The 13,167-nt window shown below is 39.2% G+C and overlaps 1 protein-coding gene across 1 annotated transcript in view; it reads left to right on the top strand.

The window, feature by feature from the left end:
* LOC135205771 (prestin-like) overlaps window positions 1-12,529 on the top strand; it is a 33,655-nt gene extending 21,126 nt beyond the window's left edge. Inside the window, 11 exon segments of the mRNA XM_064236911.1 lie at window positions 383-553; window positions 1,679-1,783; window positions 2,667-2,800; window positions 5,979-6,141; window positions 7,385-7,561; window positions 8,303-8,512; window positions 8,514-8,587; window positions 9,289-9,583; window positions 10,179-10,370; window positions 11,319-11,448; window positions 12,364-12,529. Of these exon segments, the coding sequence (XP_064092981.1) occupies window positions 383-553; window positions 1,679-1,783; window positions 2,667-2,800; window positions 5,979-6,141; window positions 7,385-7,561; window positions 8,303-8,512; window positions 8,514-8,587; window positions 9,289-9,583; window positions 10,179-10,370; window positions 11,319-11,448; window positions 12,364-12,485 (1,773 nt within the window). The 3' untranslated portion in view covers window positions 12,486-12,529.
* Window positions 12,530-13,167: the final 638 nt, after the last annotated feature.

A 13,167-nucleotide genomic window follows, 5' to 3' on the forward strand; every position in this document is an offset into this window, starting at 1 on the left:
ACATTCTCTTACAACAACAAGAGCAACAACAACAACTATGGTAGATTCACATCAACCGTGCATTTGACGTCTAGGCCAGTCCCTTACGACGCTCCTGGTTGGCTGTTGATAAGCCAATGACAGTGCTGGAAACTCTCCTCAGTCTCTCTCGAGAGAGTTCACATAGGCAGGATGTATATTCTACCTCTCCAGAAAGATGTATCCCTCAGGAAAGATGGAACATAGATCCTGCCTATGTGAACTCTCGAGAGAGAGACAGAGTTTCCAGCCCTGTGATTAGCTTATCAACAGCCAATCAGGAGCGTCGTAAGGGACTGGGGCCTAGACGTCAAATACTGATGTGAATCTACTCTAATCCACTATACATTCTCTTCGATTCCAGGTCGCCTTCGGGCTGCTGAATTTCGGAGAGGTGTTGAACGTGATCTTGTCCGACATGCTCATCTCAGGCTTCACCACCTCCGTCGGCTTCCACGTGTTGACCTCCCAGGTCAAATCCCTCCTGGGCATTCCCGGGATCAAGTCGCGCTACGGACCCTTGAAAATCATCTACGTGAGTTGTGGGTCAATTAGAGTTTTCTGTGGAATTGCTTTGAGATTTTTTTTTTAAAGTTCACGTGCAATGCACTGCTACCACGATACAAATTCCTGTATTCTAATATTTCACTTCTAAGTTTTTTTTATGGTTTATTTAGTCATTTGTTAATTTATATATGATTTTTTTAATGTATGATTTTTCTTTCTGTATTTCATAATATTTAATATTTTTTGGAAGCTTGAATTTCAAGTCAATGGCCCCTTTGGTGGTGGGCCTGTTCCATGTGAATAGGGTTCATCTTTATAATAATAATAATAATAATAATAATAATAATAATAATAATAATAAAATAATAATTAATAATAATAAAATAATAAATAATTCAATAGGTTCTAATTGCTCATTAAATGATTCATTAGTCGATTCGTATTGTAATTGTTGATCATCAGTTGTATATAATGATTCACTTTCAGTCGCAATGCAACTTGAATATCTAATTATTTAAAGAAATTGCAGGGAACATGAAATTGGTTGATTTAATTTGCATTCTGCACGAGAGAGAGAGAGAGAGAGAGAGAGAGAGAGAGAGAGAGAGAGAGAAATGCGTAATTACTGTAAGTGATTCATAATACAAAAAATTATGATTGGACGAGAGAGAAAGAGAGAGAGACCCCTATTACAAAGATGAAATACGTAAATTACTATAAGAGAGAGAGAGAGATAGAGAGAGAGAAATGCGTAATTACTGTAAGTGATTCATAATACAAAAAATTATGATTGGACGAGAGAGAAAGAGAGAGAGACCTCTATTATAAAAATGAAATACGTAAATTACTATAAGAGAGAGAGAGAGAGAGAGAGAGACCTACCATAAAAATGAACGGCTTAAATTATACATTATACTATAAGTATAATAATTCAAAATTATCAAAAATCATGACAGAGAGAGAGAGAGAAAGAGACCTTACAGACCTTACATCTTGTTCGGGTTGCCCCAGGTCCCTCAGTGTGAGGCACCTCTAATGTCTACCAGACAGAGAGAGAGAGAGAGCATGCTCAGCTATCCATAAAACTAAATTGTATTTACTGCCGCAGTGGAATTATCTTCAGTAATTACAGAGGACACTTTCTCTTCGACAGACTTACATTGACATCCTCAGTAACATCCGCCTGGCCAAAGTCGCAGTGGTATTAATCTCCCTGGTCTGCATAGCCATGCTGGTCGTCAACAATGAAATACTGAAAGTAAGTTCGTCTCCTCTTCACATTTATAGCATACGAGCTTGTTGCAGGAAGGTGGATGTCTCCCCTACCTTCTACACCCTACCCGGGGCGGACAAACCGGTTTGCAGGGGATGGGGGCTGTGTCATGCCTCCCCTACCGTCATCCGGGGGAGGATTAACGAGATCCACCCGGATTTTATTGTTGCAGATAGTCGATGGGGATGGACAAAGTCCAGATTTATCAATGGTCTGGAAATGGGATGGAATATTCTGGAATTTTGACATTTCCCCCCCCCCTTTTTTTTTGTAATCTTATGAATGGGCTGGAATATTCTGGAATTTTGAAAAAAAAAAAAATTCCTTTTTTTTGTAATCGCTGATATTGGAAACAAACTACCCATGTTAGGTGTTGCGTGACTTCAAATTTGTACCAATATACTAAAAATAGTTGCTGGTTTTGAGGAAAAAAAAAGAGCGAGGTGCCAGAATTGCCCAAAAATGTCCTCGAATGACACCCACCTTTTTCCAAAAAAGGGAAACCTGACCTCCCCCCCCCTCCCCCCCAAGATAAATGGGCATCGTTATAATGCGTATAGTTTTGCACTTACATTATTGGAATGTGAATTTTATTTTTGAAATATCGATTGTCCAGATAGTACAAGGCACAAAAAAGTAGAATGTGGCACCCACCTTTTGCCAAAAAAAAGGAAACTACCCCCAGATAAACGGGCATTGTTTTAATGCGGATAGTCCTGCACTTATTGGAATTATATTTTATTTTTGAAATATCCATTGTCCAGATATTACAAGACATAAAAAAATTAAAATACCCTCGCCAACAAGTCCCCATGTGCTGCAGTATTTTAGTGTCCATGTTAGTCTATCCACCTTTCTCCGTCCGCAGCCCAGAGTCCAGAAGTACACGAAGCTCCCTATCCCGATGGAACTGATCGTGGTGGTCCTCGGAACGGTGGCATCCTATTACGGCGACTTCCACGAGAAATACGACGTCAGGGTTGTCGGCGAGGTTCCTACAGGGTGAGCATTCGTCGCTCTATCAGTTTGGGCCTTATGCCATCAAGGGTCCCGCTCTTCCTGAGGAGCCTGTCATGGTGAGCGTAGATGATGACTAGACAATTATGCCTCTAAATAGCTATAGTAGATTCACATCAACCGTGCATTTGACGTCTAGGCCAGTCCCTTACGGCGCTCCTGATTGGTTGTTGATAAGCCAATGACAGGGCTGGAAACTCTCAGTCTTTCGAGAGCGTTCACATGGATAGGATCTACGTTCCACCTATCCTGAGGGATATACGTCTTTCAAAAGTATCCCTCAGGAGAGGTGGAGCATAGATCCTGCCTGTGTGAACTCTCGCGAGACTGAGAGTTGCCAGCCCTGTCAATGGCTTATCAACAGCCAATCAGGAATGTCGTAAGGGACTGGCCTAGACATCAGATGCACGGGTGATGTGAATCTACTATAGCTAGAATTTCCTGTTAGAATTGAAGGACTTTAACTTAATTTCCAAATTGTGCTTCAAAGGTAAGAGGTTAAACCTGATATTAATATACGTTATATATGTTTAGCTGTAGCAACAGAAGGGGAATATCTTGACTGAAGTGTAATAGAACTCTACTTCAGACAAAGGCTATCTAACGTAAAATTTGAGCGAGTAATCCACTTTCCAAATTTTGTATACAGCGCCTCAGTGGCATGATCGGTATGGTCTTGACCTGCTACCTCGGTGGTCGCGAGTTCGATTGTCGGGCATTCCATTGAGGTGATAGAGATGTGTATTTCTGGTGACAGAAGTTCACTCTCTACGTGGTTCGGAAGTCACGTATAAAGCCGTTGGTCCCGTTGCTGAATAACCACTGGTTTCATGCAACGTAAAAACACCATACAAACAAACAAACAAATGTTGCTATAGATAACTAATTCTTGGGAAGGCGTCTGCAGAAATCACTTAGCGCTTTGGGACTCTTATTCACCAATCACGACTTTAAACTGTTTTCAGTTTCAGAGAACTGCCTTAAAAACTATCCAAGTTATCCCCGGACAAAGCCCAAAGGGAAATGAAGATATGAATCTTTACTTTTTACTTTCATTAGAACTTTGACCTCTTAACTGCTTCTTCTGCTGTTTATCGCTTACTAGGGGAGTAAGCCTACAAACTGCTTTGTTGTTGTTCTTGTTGTTGTTCTTGTTTGGAGGGGGGGAGGAAAGCTCTATGGAAGAGCATAAAAAAGCCTGAAAAAGATACAGGAATTTTAGGATAGGATATTTACGATTTATTTATTAGAATGAAAATGTAAAAAATAGATAATGCCCATGTTAACCAGTAAAGAATAATTATTTCTAAATAAAATATAGCGTATTTACTTTAATTTTCGTTGGTGAAACGACGCTCTATTTGACCGTAGATTTTACCACCGGCCCGGAGTAAGCTGGAGGCCAGATCACGCCTTATTATCACGATTAAATTGAGTTAAAGATACATGAATTTAGGATAGGATATTTACGATGTATTTATTAGAATGAAAATGTGAAAAAATAAATAATATGCTTGTTCAACAGTACAGAACAATTATTTCTAATAAAATATTGCACATTTACTTTCATTTTCGTTGGTGAAACGACGCTCTATTTGACCGTAGATTTTACCACCAGCCCTGAGTAAGCCGGAGGTTGGATCGCGCCTTATTATCACGATTAAATTGAGTTAAAGATACATGAATTTAGGATAGGATATTTACGATTTAGTTATTAGAATGAAAATGTGAAAAAATAAATGAGGGCCTCAGAACCACAGAGTTGTAAACGCCACCCCCACCAATATTGAGTTAGTCATACCAGTAGATTTGGCAACGTTTCCCCTGTCTATTTGTTGCATTTCTATGCTATTCAGGAGTTTCTAAAAGGTCGAAATCCCTACTTGAGCAGTAGGAATTATCGATTTTGTCTACATGAATGAACGTAGTGTTGCGAGGAGGTTACAAGAGCTCAGTTAGAACCACAAGGAAGCACGTTCGCAGCTCAAGAGTGAGCCAATGAGAGCGCGCGTCACTAAGCGGGTAGTCAGTTCTAAGCCAATCAGCATTTTTCCCCATAAGGCGGCCGTAAGTGTCGGCCAATCACCGCACAATTTACAATCTAGTGATTTTCGCGGTGGAATTCGGTTGTCCACGGTGTTGTGTTTTTTTTTTTTTTTTTTTTTTTTTATTATCCCTTAATTAGCGCCATTATGCCTTCCTCTGATAGTGAAAGTGATCACAGTGATGTGCAACAGCCAAGAGGAAGAAAAAGGACAAGGCATGAAGCGTCATGGAAGAAAAACAGTGTTAAATTATTGCATGACGTCGGCCAAGAATATGTTTCTCGGCGGTACATGCAAACTTGTACCTGCACGTAGTGTAGGTTGCTTTAGCAGGCTTGGTAGGCCTATAGTGGAGGCTTTATTCAATGGGTTTTATGGTTTGGGAGATAATGATAAGCAAACTGCTTACATTCAGTTGTTGGTTAAGACCAACCCAGTGAAAAGACGTCGTGTTACGATTGGAGAGAAGCCCCCACGTAAAGAGAAAACGTATGCTTATTGTGTTAAGTTTGATAATGTTACGCAGAAAGTTTGTAAGCAAGGCTTTCTTTCTATTTTTGTCATTAGTGATAAGCGAGTGATTACCGCATTGCAAAAGAAAACAATAGATGGTACACCGATCTATTGCAGTTATAACACGAATATAATAACACTTTTATATGTTAAATTATGGTTTAAGTGCTAGTTATGAATAAAATATGCACAAATGTGAGGGGTTAGACGTAAATTTTGAATGTTAGCGCACAAGCGCACCCCACAATTTTTTTTTTAATTTTCACAATTTATAAAGGGTAGGGCTTTCATATGAAACTTAGTTTAAATCAATATCTTTCTTAGAAGCAGAGTAATGAATGCTAGACTTTGAGGGTAATTTACTCATTTTTAAAAAAAGTGGCGTTTACCACCTTGTGGTTCTGAGGCCCTCAAATAATGTGCATGTTCAACAATACAAAACAATTATTTCTAATAAAACATTGCACATTTACTTTCATTTTCGGTGGTGAAACAACGCTCTATTTGACCGCAGATTTTACCACCGGCCCTGAGTAAGCCGGAGGTCGGATCGCGCCTTGTTATCGGGATTGAATTAGACGAAACTATTTCATCTTCCATTACAGGCTTCCAAGTCCGTCTCTTCCACCTTTCGAAATACTGCCGGACGTTCTGGTCACTGGACTCATCATAGGCGTCGTGGGGTACACGTCTTCCTTCTCCATGGCGAAGATATTCTGCAAGAGGCACGGGTACACCATAGACGGCACGCAGGAGTTTTATGCCCACGTAATTATATGGCACTGGGTCTATAGTTTCGTCCTGTCTTCGAAAGGAAGGTTCAGTTCACCACTGCTGAGTAGCTCAGTCACGTGTGCGATTCTAATTTGCATTAAGGGATACTAAGTGTTCAGTTCCTATTAATTTCCAATTCATATTACTGTAGATAATTTCTTTTTTAATCTAATTTACATTACTGGAAGTTAGCTTTCATATTACTGTAAATAATTTTTTTTCAATCTAATTTACATTACTGGAAGTTCGCTTTCATATTACTATATAAAAAAAATTTCAATCTAATTTACACTACTGGGAGTTAGCTTTCATATTATAAATCAATCTAATTTACATTACTGAAGTTAGCTTTATTTACTGTAAATAATTTTTTTTTTCAATCTAATTTACACTACGGGAGTTAGCTTTCTATTCTGTAAATATTTTTTTTTTTTTTTTTTTTCAATCTAATTTACATTACTGGAATTGCTTTCATATTACTGTAAATATTTTTTTTTTTCAATCTAATTTACATTACTGGAAGTTAGCTTTTGAAAAGTCGCGGGTGGGACAGTTATTCTGAATGGGCCACTTTTGAGAGTCCAGCCTAGTATTGCACAGTCAGTTGCAATAGTCAGCTGTGACATCACTGTACAGTCACTGTTAAAAAGCATAACAATTTCGCAGTCCCTGCACAATCCGCTAATTCACTCTCAAGTAGAATACGTCACTACTATGGCATTTTACATTCCATCACACAATGGTTCAAAACCAACGGAGTTCCAAAATAAGTAATTTTTCTCAAATCAAAGAAGAAATGTGATTCATACAGACATAATTATACTTACTATACTACTAAATGTACATTCTACGACAATATCATCTCCGTAGGTATTATTACTTCAGTGCGGTGCACTGTAGGTATTATTACTTCAGGACCTTAGCAAGCGTCCCTTCGGCCCCTAGCTGCAACTATTTTCATTCCTTTTACTGTACCTCCGTTCATGTTCTCTTTCTTCCTTCTTACTTTCCAACCTCTCCTAACGATTATATTTTATAGTGCAATTCGGGGTTTTCCTCCTGTTAAACCTTTCTACTCTCGCTTTTCCTTTCAGCGTTGAATGACCTCATGGGTCCCAGTGCTTGCCCTTTGACCTGTTTTATATATATCTTCTGCTTATAGTCTTCTTAATGCACAAGCACACTCGAGCAATCATGAACTCAATCATTCCTCTTCGCCCACCCCCCCACCCCGCAGGGAGCGAGCAACGTCTTCGGGTCCTTCTTCTCCTGCGGGCCCATCGCAGCCTCGCTGTCTCGCTCCCTGATCCAAGAAGCCGTTGGCAGCGTGACTCTCCTGACGGCGTTCATCTCCTGTGTCTTCATCCTTCTCATCCTCCTCTTCATAGGGCCGCTCTTCGAGGCGCTGCCCAATGTAAGCAGTGAAAATAAGACTTGATTTGATTATTCATTAGTCTTGACTATACCTGTCAAAATGGAATTTTGAGATTTCAATCATGGAAATGATTTTGAAGAGCAGAGAAATGTCTATATGAATGTCAACAGGTATAGCAATGTACAAATTGATTACTAGATCAACCTCTGGTGAGTCGGGGTATCAACTTATAACCTCACATGTTAGCAGAATCGATAACGTCAATGTCGTCTTGATTTCGTCCCTGTCCGCTGGATTGTGGTTCGATCCCACGAGAGGACGAAATTATTATCAACTAAAAAATTCCCCTTCGGGTTGACATATGAAAATATATCCAGTTTTTTCCGAGGTAGAGCGAATTAGATGTTAAAGGACATTTGAAGCTCGAATAATTTATATGAATCACGGTGATGTGAAAATTATTCATATATATATATATATATTATATATACACATCAATCCATAACTAGATTTGATTCAATAGCCACTATGTACATGCTACCTGTTGACTTCCATAGACATTTCTCTGCTCTTCAAAAATATATTTATTATTTATATAATATACATACATACATACATTATATATAAATATATATATATATATATATATATATTATATACTAATATATATTATATATTATACTTATATATATTTATATATATATTATATATATATTGTTAGGTGTGTACAACGAAATAATGCAATCCAACGGAATTCACCTCCTGAAACCGAAATTGCAGTGCGTCCTTTCGTCCATCATCGTGGTGTCCCTCAAGGGGCTCTTCCTGCAGATGAAGGAACTGAAGACGCTGTGGGCGCTCTCCCGCTCCGACGCCTTCATCTGGCTGGCGACCTTCAGCGGCTCCGTCATCCTGGACATCGACTATGGGCTGCTGGTGGGCGTTTTGGCCTCCCTGTTGGTCCTGCTACTCAAATCCCAGAGGCCCCACCACGGCCTGTCTCGGGCAGATCCCCAACACTGATTTGTACCTGGATGTCTCCCTGTACCCGCAGGTGTGTTATGTGTAGTTAATATAAACGCAGAAATACTTCTTATTATATTTGCTTCATGTATATTTCATATATCCATCAAGGGAAGAGGTTTTACAAGACTCTGGCCATGCGTTCGCAATGACAATTTGGGATGGGGATGCTAGCCCTACACCAATGGAGCCAACAATGGGCAGGGTGAAATACTTATTAGCAATATTTAGCGTGCAAACATGTTACCTTTTTTCTAAGGACATAATTAACCAACAGCTATAAAATATATTAAGCAACAGTTTCAGTTCATCAGTAACTCTTTGCTTCATTGAGACGAGGCGAACATAATAACAAGTCAGAAGTCTACTAGTTTTAAAATGATCTTTCTTTTCTGAAGCTGTGCAGTCACATTATTTTATTATATCTTCACAAATCTCCATAATTATTTGTATGAAAATTAACACTTTTTTTGATGATAGAATCTGCCCTCTACTTTCCATTTCGTCTCTTTCTAGCCTGATGTCCAACTTCTTGAACTTTACCTCACTGATTTTCACCTTTCGTAGAGCTCAGAAATGTGACTCACCTGTAGGGTCCGTAGCGGGGTTAGTGCCGTCAGTGCACCTCACGTGGTGCACTGTAGGCATTACATAAATTCCATACTCTAATCCATCCTCAGCGGTAGGGTGACGTGACCTCACCACACGGTAATACTCTCCTTTCCAGGCTGTGACCTTGCCAGGGATTCGAATCTTCAAGTTGTGCGGTTCATTGCACTTCGCCAACGCCGTCTCCTTCAAGGAGAGGTTCCTCAGCAAGACGGGCCTCGAATGGGTGCTGTCGAGCGCTTCCAAAAAGGAATCAACGCGGCTCCCGTGAAGAATTCCAACCCGCCTCCAGCTGGGGAGTCGAACGCTCCTGCCGCTGAGGATGCGAGCACATCGGCAAAGGATCTGAAGGCCCCTTTAGCGGAGGACTCTAACGCAGTTTCCGAGGAGGACGTGTCGTCTGACGTAGAAATTAATAATGACGCAAAAGTAAAGAGTATTACGTATTGATGACATTCTTGAAGTCTTTTTAAAACTTACCGATATAGATCAGCTGTTCAAACTGCACTATTCAACCAATATAGTTTAACATAAGATGTATATATAGATCAAAGGAGAGTTTAAACAATTTTTCTGAAGAGGATATAATCATCTTGGTACACGTTGTGAATGATACACAGACCCACTTTAGAAAAAAATGGAACAATAAATACCGAATAAAAAAAAATACTAAACAGACCCATTTAAAAAAAATATAAAAATAAATACCGAAAAAATACTAAAGGGACCCACTTTATAAAATAAATGTAAGAATAAATACCCCCCAAAAAATACTAGAGACCCACTAGAAAAAAAATTTAAAAATAAAGACCGAAAAAAATACTAAACAGACCCGCTTAAGAAAAAAATGTAAAAAAAAATACCGAAAGAAACCAAAAATACTAAACAGACCCTATAAAAAAAAAAATCTAGAAATAAATACCAAAAAATACCCCACAAAATACTAAACAAAAAAGATGGCCAGACAAACCCAATTCAAATGACGACACTAAATACAAGAATGTTTCTATTTTTTTTCCCCCAGAAATCAGGACTCCCTACCATTACCCACGAAAACGACCGTACCAGGCCAGAGCAGGTAACGGCAGAGGACACGAAGGCTAATGGGGGAGCCAATAAGGAGAGTGCGGACAGTCTCATGGGAGCCACAACCACTAGGAGAAGAAGAACAAGCCGGGAGGAGAGAAATACATCGGCTGCAGTCATCGCTGTTTACGTAAGCATTGAGAGAAACAGTGGTGCACTGTAGGCATCAATTTACGGTTCTCTGCAGCGTCCCTTCTTCGGCCCGCAGCTGCAACCCCTTTTTCATTCCTTTTGCTGTACCTCCTTTCATATTCTCTTTCTTCCATCTTACTTTCCACCTTCTCCTAACAACTGTTTCATATTGCAACTGCTTTGAGGTTTTCCTCCTGTTACACCTTTTAAACCGATTTACTCTCGATTACTGCTTCATTGCTGAATGATCTCACAGGTCCCAGCGCTTGGAATTTAGCTTATATTTTATATTCCAATTGAAGCTTATATTTTATATCCAATTCCCGACAGAAAAAAAAATTCATATGAGTTTAAATATTTCTCCATAACGGGCACAGCATCGTAATTACACGAACTTACAAAGGCTAAAGAAGAAGTCTGTTTATTCCTGAGAGTTTTAAATAATCACTGGAAACAGTTAAAATTAGGCTCTATGAGAATTCATATCGACTCACGAATTTCAATTTAATTACGATGTTAACCATGCTATAGTAGATTGACATCACTCGTGCATCTGATGTCTAGACCAGTCCCTTACGACGCTCCTAATTGGCCGTTGATAAGCCAGTCACGGGGCTGGAAATTCTCAGTCTCTCTCAAAAGTATCCCTCAGGAGAGGTGGAATATACTTACATCCTGCCTATGTGAACTCTCTCGCAAGACTGAGAGTTTCCAGCCTTGCGACCGGTTTATCAACAGCCAATCAGGAGCGTCGTAAGGAACTGGCCTAGGCATCAGATGCACAGGTGATGTGAATCTACTATATTTGTTTAGTGGGGAAGAGTTTTTACATACACACACACCACACACACATACGTATATATACATATATAATTTAGGTGTGTATTGAGAGAGAGAGAGAGAAGCCAGAGGGAGAGATATACTACAGTCCTTGACATCTTTCCAGGACGTGGAGTGGGCCATTCTGGAACTGAGTGGGGTCAGTTTCGTGGACGTCTCCGGCTGCAAGTGCCTGACACAATTGCACAAGGAACTCCAGGAAGTGGGCATCACGCTCTGCATATCAGGAGCAACGGGTAAAATAATAAGTGTAAAAAAAAAGTAAACAATTATATATATATATATATATATATATATATATATATATATGTATATATATATATATATATATATATATATATATATATATAAAGGTTTTTTTTGCCACGAAGGAAAAAATGAAAAAGCGAGTTAGCTGAGTACTTTTCGGTCCTAATAGGACCGAAAGTACTCGGCTAACTCCGCTTTTTCATTTTTTTCCTTCGTGGCAAAAAAAACCTTTATTTATACATAGCATCACGTTTTATATACTTCGTGATCAAGTTATTCATATAATTATATATATCTGTATATAATTTATATATATAAAGAGAAAATTCACAAAGGAAAGTAAAAAAAAAGTGGATAGTTCCGCTGTGAGGCCTTTCGACTTCTGTCCTTCGCTAAGCATTCTGCTGGGTAAAGGACGAAAAGGACGAAAGTCGAAAGGCCTTGCAGCGGTATTCCATTGTTTCTGGCCTTCCTTCGTGGATTTTGTCTTTAATTACACTATTCATCATGTTCCACATTTTCGTGACTGAGTTATACATAATATATATATATATATATATATATATATATATTATCTATATATATATATAGTTAAACCATGTAATTTTGTTGCATGCCTTAGGGGTCTGGTGCGAGAAGCAATAGATCAGAAGAAGAAATACATAAACTACGTGTTGCACTCTGAATCAATTGTTAGAAGAGGGTTGAGAGCAAGATGGAAGAAAGAGAATAAGAACGGAGGTACAGTAAAAGAAATGAAAGTGTTTCGCTGCTATAGGGCCCGAAGGCACGCTGCAAAGAACCTTTTATAAGTAACGCCTACAGCGCGCCGCGTGAGGTGCACTGATGGCACTACTGTAAAGAGTAAATTACAAAGGCTCTTTTGATTTCCCTCTTTCCAGATCGAGTGCTGGAAATGCTGGAACGGTGTGGCACGGAGAAGGCCTTGGGGCGAGAGCGCTTCTTCCACTCGACCCACGACGCCGTCACAGTCATTACCCGAAAAGTCAATTCGGCTCCATAACAAATACCATTTTCTAAATTCTGTAATTAAAATATTAAATATTACTGTTGGTGGTATCACTTATATGGCGTGTGTATGGTTTTTTTTTAACGGGAAGGCCGAAAGAATGGGCAATTTCATGGGATTTACGTAATTCAGCTTGAATGGCTTTAAAATCGTGGAACAAAAATTCCAGTGATTGACAGAAGACAACAGCTCAATTATTAAAAGAGAAAGCTTAAAGATGCTGATGTTTTTATATTAAGTGTTTCGGACTTGGGCGCGAATTAGTACAAAATGTGTTAACAAAAAAAAGAAGAAGAAGAAAAAAAAAAAGCGCCTCAGTGGCGTGGTCGGTATGGTCTTGGCCTGCCACCTAGGTGGCCGCGAGTTCGATTCTCTAGTATTCTATTGAGCGGCGAGAGATGTGTATTTCTGGCGACAGAAGAAGTTCATCACTCGACGTGGTTCGGAAGTCACGTAAAAAGCCGTTAGTCCCGTTGCTGAATAACCTTACTGGTTCCATGCTACGTCAAAACACCATACAAACAAACAAACAAACAGATAAAAATAGAAAGTTTAAAATCTTAAGTCTAATCACTGATGAATCAACCTTTGAATAGTCATTTTTGCAAATCATTCATGTTTTCCCTTCTACTCAAAATATCCTCACATAGACTTGCACTGGAACGTAACGTAAGTG

Source organism: Macrobrachium nipponense, chromosome 24 (assembly GCF_015104395.2).
Source record: "Macrobrachium nipponense isolate FS-2020 chromosome 24, ASM1510439v2, whole genome shotgun sequence".
Classification (NCBI taxonomy): domain Eukaryota; kingdom Metazoa; phylum Arthropoda; class Malacostraca; order Decapoda; family Palaemonidae; genus Macrobrachium; species Macrobrachium nipponense.